At 17.2% G+C, this 8,037-nt stretch overlaps 2 protein-coding genes across 2 annotated transcripts; one reads left to right on the top strand and one right to left on the bottom strand.

Annotated features, from left to right (window-relative positions):
* Positions 1-1,792: 1,792 nt before the first annotated feature.
* Positions 1,793-2,632, top strand: PRSY57_0905800 (subunit of proteaseome activator complex, putative; the record flags this gene model as incomplete). Its single annotated transcript, XM_012907298.2, has 1 exon — positions 1,793-2,632. The coding sequence occupies one exon, from the start codon at positions 1,793-1,795 to the stop codon at positions 2,630-2,632; it is 840 nt and encodes a 279-aa protein (XP_012762752.1).
* An 830-nt stretch (positions 2,633-3,462) lies between these two features.
* Positions 3,463-6,125, bottom strand: PRSY57_0905700 (translation initiation factor SUI1, putative; the record flags this gene model as incomplete). Its single annotated transcript, XM_012907297.2, has 2 exons — positions 3,463-5,857; positions 6,064-6,125. 2 exons carry the CDS (start codon positions 6,123-6,125, stop codon positions 3,463-3,465), a joined length of 2,457 nt encoding a protein of 818 aa, XP_012762751.2.
* Between the last annotated feature and the right edge of the window lie 1,912 nt (positions 6,126-8,037).

Below are 8,037 nucleotides of genomic sequence, written 5' to 3'. Positions count from 1 at the left end.
TTTTTTATTATTAACAAAAAAAAAAAAAAAAAAAAAAAAAAAAAAAAAAAAAAAAAAAAAAAAAAAAAAAATTTTTTAATTATAAAAAAAAAAAAAAATTTTTTTTTTTTTTTTTTTTTTTTTTTTTTTTTTTTTTCTTTACAGCTTCAATTCCTTTAAAATTCGTCTCGATTTTTTTCTTATATTAACATCTTCGTTGACACACCAAAAAAAAAAAATAATAAATAAAAAAGATATTTAATTATTACATAAATATTAGTAAATATATAACTAATTTATCTTTGTCCAAATTTTTATTTTATTTTATATAAATAATACTTTTCAAAACGTTCAACCAATATTTTTTCTGGCACATAATCGTTTTAAATAATTCAAACATTATATAAATATATATATATATATATATATATATATTAAAGGTATATAATATTTTTATTTCAAAAATAAAATTATTTCTTTTTTTTTCTCTATTGAAAAATAAAAAAAAAGGACAAAATAAATAAATATAATATAAATTTATATATATATATATATTTTATTTCACATGTGGAATACAAAATTAATTTAGTATTTATGTTATATACATATTATAAATATATTATATATATATATATATATATATATATATATATATGTATTATTATTATATATAGTTTATTAAAATATATATTTTCTTAGGTTTATGATTCATACTATAAAATACATGTATATATACAATGTACTATACTTACAATATATTATTCGTAATATTTTACATATTATATTATTATATATATATAAAATAAATAAAAAAAAATTAATGTATAATAATAATATAATTATATATATAATACATATATTATATATATATAATTATATATATTTTTTTTTTTTTTCAATTTTTAACTTTTTATATTTATGCCATAATTTTCATTATTTACTCCTAAATTTTTTTTTTTTTTTTTTTTTTTTTTTAAATCCGTCATCATTTCATTATAGTATATTTATAATATATATATAATACTTATAATTCAAATTTAAATATATTTAAATGTTTATCTATATTTTTGTTTTCTTTTTTTTTCTTTTTTTTTTTCTTTTTTTCTTTTTTTTTCTTTTTTTTTTTCTTTTTTTCTTTTTTTTTCTTTTTTAAAAAACGATTCAATTTTTATTATATGTAAATAAATATATATATAATATAATATAATATAATATTTTTCAGAATAATATAAAATATTTATTTTTGTATATTCTCAAAAAAAAAGAAAAAAAAGAAATCACCAAAAAGAATATAAGGAGAAAACCATTTAAAAATTCTTTATTTATGCATAACAATTTTTTTTCCATTTTTTTCATGTAGAGAATATCCTCTTAATTATATATTTTAAAAAAAAAAAATATATATATATATATATACATATATATTAATATATTTATATATATATATATATATATATATTGAAATGTAGGTGTTGAATGGTTTGATAGATGATCTCTTGTGAATTGTATTTATAAAAAAACATTCCCATATGGAATTGTATTATAAATATGTGTGAGAAATCTAAAAATAATAAATTGAATTAATAAATTTTTAAGTTTTGAAAAAGAACAAAATATATAGAGTAGCTGAATAAAACTATTATATTACATATGGTTTTTATAGAATTATAATAAAAAGTAAATAAATATATAATAAAATAAAGTATATATTCTAATAAGTGTTGAAATTTAAAATTTTTTTTTTTATTTTTTTTCCAAACACAAATAAATATATTAATATATATATATATATGTATTATATATATTTATAAGGATGGAAGCTTATTTAAATAAAATTGATAAAATTGAACCGAGCGATCAAAAAATAAAAGAAGAATATAACAAATTCAAATATGACATTACAAAACAAGCTATTGAATCGTTAAGAGAAAGAATACCTAAACGAATAATATTTTTCAATAATTTAGTAAATGTAAATTCGGAGCCTGGGAGTATATTAAATGTTAACGATTTAGATGGTGTATCATATAAATATAAAATAAATAAAATTGAGGAGAATGTAAGAAAAAAGCATAAGGGTAATAATTCTAGTGATTTCGATGAAAGAGAGAAAAAGAAAGATTCTTTAGATGGTCATGTAAAACATTTCTCGAATAATGAAGATAGCAAATTAATTATAGATGATAAAGTTTTATATACACATTATGTACCATCACATAAACAAATATATTTAGAATTAGAGAAAATAAAAACATATGCTTCTGAGCTTATAGAAATTATAGGAAATATTAAATTATGGATACAATTAAATGTACCAAGAATAGAAGATGGAAATAATTTTGGTGTTGGTATACAAGAAGAAGCTATACAAGAATTAGCAAGGGTTGAGGAAAGTGCATTCAATTTATATGATGCTATAGTAAAATATTATATGGAAAGAGCAAAAATATCTACGAAAGTATTGAAATATCCTAATGTTTCAGATTATCAAGAAGCTGTTAGAGAATTAGATGAAAAGGAATGGATACATATCAAAATTACTATTGTAGATATGAGAAATAATTATATTATGTTATATGACCTTCTCTATAAAAATTGGGAAAAGGTCGTTAAACCAAAGAATGAAGACGCACATCACAGAATGACATTTTAACACAGTTAACAAAGGTGTTATATATATATATATATATATATATATATATATATATATATGTATATATATAGAGAGAAAATCATATAATTTTGATCATATTTTTCAAATGAAAAAAAAAAAAAATATTTATGCACCTAACATATATATCTGTATTTAGTTCTTAATTTTATTTTTTAAATAAAGCATATTATTTTTAAGAGAAAATATATATATATATATATATATATGGTGATATTTTTAAATACATTTTAACCATTTTCCATAATTTTTATATTTTCCATATATTTATTTATTATTTATTATTTATTTATTTTTTTTTTTTTTTTTTTATATATATAGCGTTTGTTACTATATTGTATATATATATATATATATATATATATATATATACCTTTTTATGGAATAACAATATTTATTTTTAAACTCCAAACTCTCAATGTATGTTTTTAAATTAAAAATAATATTATTTTTTAAAATGTTATAATTAAATATGAGAAGAAAATGTTAATATACTAATTACTGCTATAAAAAATGAAAAATGAATAAAGAGATATCATATAGAATAAAGAGGAATTATAAATGCGTATATATTTTTAAAAAAATAAAATATATACATATTATATGGTATATTATGAATACAAGGATGACCATACATACATATATATATATATATATATATATATATATATATTTATATATGTATTTATTTGTTATGCTCTGTGTAAATAAGAAATATCTACCCATGTATTATTATAACAACTATATGGAAAGACACATTTAACAATATATACATTTATATAATGTAACCATTGTCTAATTTTTCATTTTTTCTATCCTTTCGAATTTAAGACTATATATTTTCTTGGAAGATTATAATTATTAATTAAGATAGTATATATTTGATTCACTACATTTCCTTGTACCAAAACTTCTTCTTTTTTGGTTGATGGAGAAATTACTATTGAACATGAACAAGCTAGCTGTTTTTGTAAATGTTCAGAAAATTTATTAAGATCTAAATGAAATAAATATAAATTAGTAATATGAGTAACATATTTCTTCCCTTTCATTCTTGCAACAGAATAAATATGAATCGACGGACATACTCCTTTGGTAATTTTAATTGGTTCAACATCAAAATTAGCATTTGGTTTTATAATAGCATAACAAGGTTGTTGTAAAGATATGAATTGATTCATTATGGTTTCGTATGGTACGATATTTGAACCTTCTTGTAGGTTATTCATAATATTTTTTAATTCCTCATTTAATTTTACATATCCCTTAAAATTATTATTATTGATATTGTTATTATTATTATTATTATTATTATTATTTATGTCATTATTTTCTTTGCATTGTAATTTGTTTAATTTTATATAACTTCTAAAAATATCCTTCAATTGACTTATATTAAAATAAGAACTTTTATCAACTTTATTTTCAATTGATTGTATAATATTTAATGTTTTATTAGATGGTATATAAAACTCTAATACCTGAGCCCCTTTATTAGTTGAATGATTAGTAGGTGTTTTATTTATTTTGTTTTTATTTTCATTTATACTTAAATTTGTTTGTTCATTTTCAATATCATACTTTTTTTTTAATTCGACATTTATTCGTTCATACGATTTATATAATGCATGTTGTCTCTCAATATTTACAATAGATACAATATTTCGGTTTTCCTTAATTTTTAGTAATTTCATTTTTGAATAATGTTGTATAAATTTCGTTAATTTTTTATAACTTGATTTTTTAACATCCATATCAAGATGAATCATATTTTTTTTTATTTCGTTTATTATATCATAAGATATATTATTCATATTATTTAATTCTTCTAGGAATTTTTTATTCAGATGTATATATGCACATTCTTTAGTCATTTTACTATAAATACCAGAAACTTCCATTGGTAAATTCTCATCAGGTATTGAATATAAAGATTCTAATAATAAATATGATAGCAATAAATCTTGTTGTTGAGTATTAAGCTCAAAAGTTTTTTTGTTGTCATTCATATTATTATCATTAGTTTCATTTTCTTTTAAGTTGTCTTCTTTAATTTCTTCAATATGTTCATTTATACATATCCTATTTTTTTCATAATTTAAATTATTATTATCTTTACAATTTATTATATCATCATGTTCTAATATTTCATTATATTCATTTGAATTTAAATTTGTTCCAATACCATTTAAATCTGTTTGACATTCTTTTTTTTCATTTAATTGTTTATCTGATGATAATATATTTGTTTTATTTATTTCTTGAATATTTTGAAGATTATTTATTTTACTCTCTACTTTTACCATATTATTACTATTATTATTATGTAATAAGGAGGATGTATCTTTTTTATTTGTATTACTATTATTTATATCTAATATAACATTAAAGTGTTTATAAAAATTTTCCAAATACCTTACATTTGATACACTTTTATGTTCACTTTTGTTTAATTCATCTTCATTTGTTGATGTATGATTCTTATCATTACATTTTTTTTCGGACTTATTCAATGTTTTTTCATCATTATTATTATCATTATCATTATCACTTCCCCAACCAAACTCATTATTATTTTTATTTTGTTCTTTTTCCTTGTTTTCCTTTGTTTTTACATTCGTTTTAGTCTTCTTTCCTTTGTCTTCCTTATATATTCTGAAACTATAAAAATCATCTACTACTTCTTCCACAGAATCTATTAATTTATTTTTAAAACTGTTATGTGGTACATTTTGTGGACCCAACTTCCATATCTCATCATTAAATATATGTACTAATTTTAAACACTTCCCTTTTAAATCATAAAATGTTTTATTATTATTGTATTCAACAGCACAATCTCCAACAGCAAATAAATAGGGGTTGTTAAATACTCGAACCCCCCATATACATCCTTCTTTCAGCTTATCAGTGTTATCTATTTCTTTGCATATTCCTGGTATCATTAAGTCAGCACCCCTCAATAGAAACTCCGATGCGGGGGGATATATAACGAAACAAGGAATCATTTTTGGAAATTTCCATAAGGTATAAACAGTAGGATAAATAATGTTGTTAACGCTAAATAATACGGGAATATTTTTCGAAAAATATACTACAATTTTTGTTTTCTGTACTTTACAAAAGGTGGTATCTTCTTTATCTAAAATTTCATCGATATCTTCTTCTTTTTCGATATGAAATGTTGATTTTAGTGTTATGGCTAGTCTGCAAAGGGGGAAAAAAAAAAAAAAAAAAAAAAAAATTATGAACAGTACAGGAAATTTTAGTAAATTGATACAAGCTAATTAAAATGTGAAATAATAATTTAAACATAAAAATAGATATATATGACTATAAATTTAAATATTAAATATAATATATATATATATATATATATATATTATATGCTTTCTATTGTATTTAAAAGTTACTTTTTCCTATCTTTGCTTCCAAGAAGATTTTTATTTACTAAGGTTACTTTATTCTTAAACATGTTTATAAATAATATATATATTCAAATAAGTTTATATATAAATGGTGTTTTTTATTTTGTATTTTATATTTTTTTTTTTTTTTTTCGTGTGGAATAGAAAAAAGAAAGTATAAAAAATCAAGACGATTCTTTCATATATTAATCTTCTTTATATATTATTTTAATTTTGTGTATTTATTACAAAACATATAAATTACAATAAAACAAGATATATATATTTATCTAATATTAAATAAAATAACAAATAAATTTTACTCTTTCAAAAATATTTGTAAGTCTACATATATATCAATGTTGGAATATATATATATATATATAATATACATATATTTTTCTATTTCACTATGATATAATATAATATTATATTATATATAAAAATATGTAAATTATTTATATATGTATAAAAATAAGGGTTTTTTTTTTTTTTTTTCTTTGGTGTTAACCTAAAACAGAGGAATATATAATTATAAAGAAAATAAAAATAAAATACTTTTAAATTGATAAAGAAAATATTATATATTATATATATACATATATATATATATATTATGTATAATACGATATGATGATATCATGTATAAAAAAAAATACATGTTTTTATAATTTATATTTTATTTTTATATATTTCATTTTCAGAAAAGAACAAATATATAAAAAATACTACTATATATATATATTTATATTTATATTTATATAATATAGAATTATTATACATATATTAAAAAATATAAATGCAGTTATATTTATCATATTTTTTTCTTAATTTTAGTCAGTGTATTTAATATGCATATCCTTTTGAAGGTAATGTATAAACTTATATTCTCTTAAAAAAATAATACATCTCAATATTGCGTTATTTGCCTATATATAAAGAAATTTTTTGAAAGATAAAAATTGAGAAAGAAAAAATATAACAAGAATCTTCCTTAATGATACAAAAAAAAAAAAAAAAAAGAGATTTGATAAAAAGAAATTATTTATTAATATTAATATATATTTATTAATTTGAAATAATGTTATAATTAAAAAAAAAAAAAAAAAAAAAAAACATATATATTATTATTTATTTATATATAAAAGCTATCTTTTTTTTTTTTTGATTTATAATTTTTACGTTTTATTAAAATAATTGACAAAAGAAATAAAATAAAAGAATAAACAAGATGAAAAAGTTTTTTTTCATTTATGTTATTACTTTTTCTTTGTATAACTAATCAAATTAAAATATAACTATGTAGAGAATTATGTATTATATATATATTATAAATTTTTTTACTTTTTTTTTTTTTTATTCCATAAAAAATTTGATAAAGAGAATGGACGGACAACATAATATATAAGGATATTAATATATTCAAGTCAGCATATATATTTTTGTTAAATTTTTTAATCCGTTATATTTTAGTATTCAATATGAAATTGGTTAAGATAAAATATTTTTAAGTTTATAAGTATATTGATGTTATTTTTCTTATATTCCTTTATATTTTATTTTTTTTATGATCATGAATATTTAGACATTCTTTAAATTTCCAAAAAAGATTAATAAAATATAATATGTATATATAAATATATATATCATATATATTATATATATTTCTTTTGTTTTTGTCATCTGAAGCTTTATAATTGCGATGAATAATAATTGAAAGATATATTCCTTAAAATAAAATATATATATATATATATACATATTTATTTATTTAAAAGTACGAGTTTATATTTTTTCTAATTACATTTTCTTATGCCAGTTTTTAATACAAAATGATTTGTAAATTTATGAGTTAAAATTGAAATTATAAATCTTGTATTATATATATATATATATATATAATATATTGTAATATTATATATTATTAATAATATAATTATATAATTGTATGTTGTTTTTTTTTTTTTTTTTTTTTTTTTT

The sequence above is a fragment of the Plasmodium reichenowi genome, chromosome 9 (assembly GCF_001601855.1).
Source record: "Plasmodium reichenowi strain SY57 chromosome 9, whole genome shotgun sequence".
In the NCBI taxonomy this organism is placed as follows: domain Eukaryota; phylum Apicomplexa; class Aconoidasida; order Haemosporida; family Plasmodiidae; genus Plasmodium; species Plasmodium reichenowi.
This window is presented reverse-complemented; position numbering and strand designations above follow the sequence as displayed.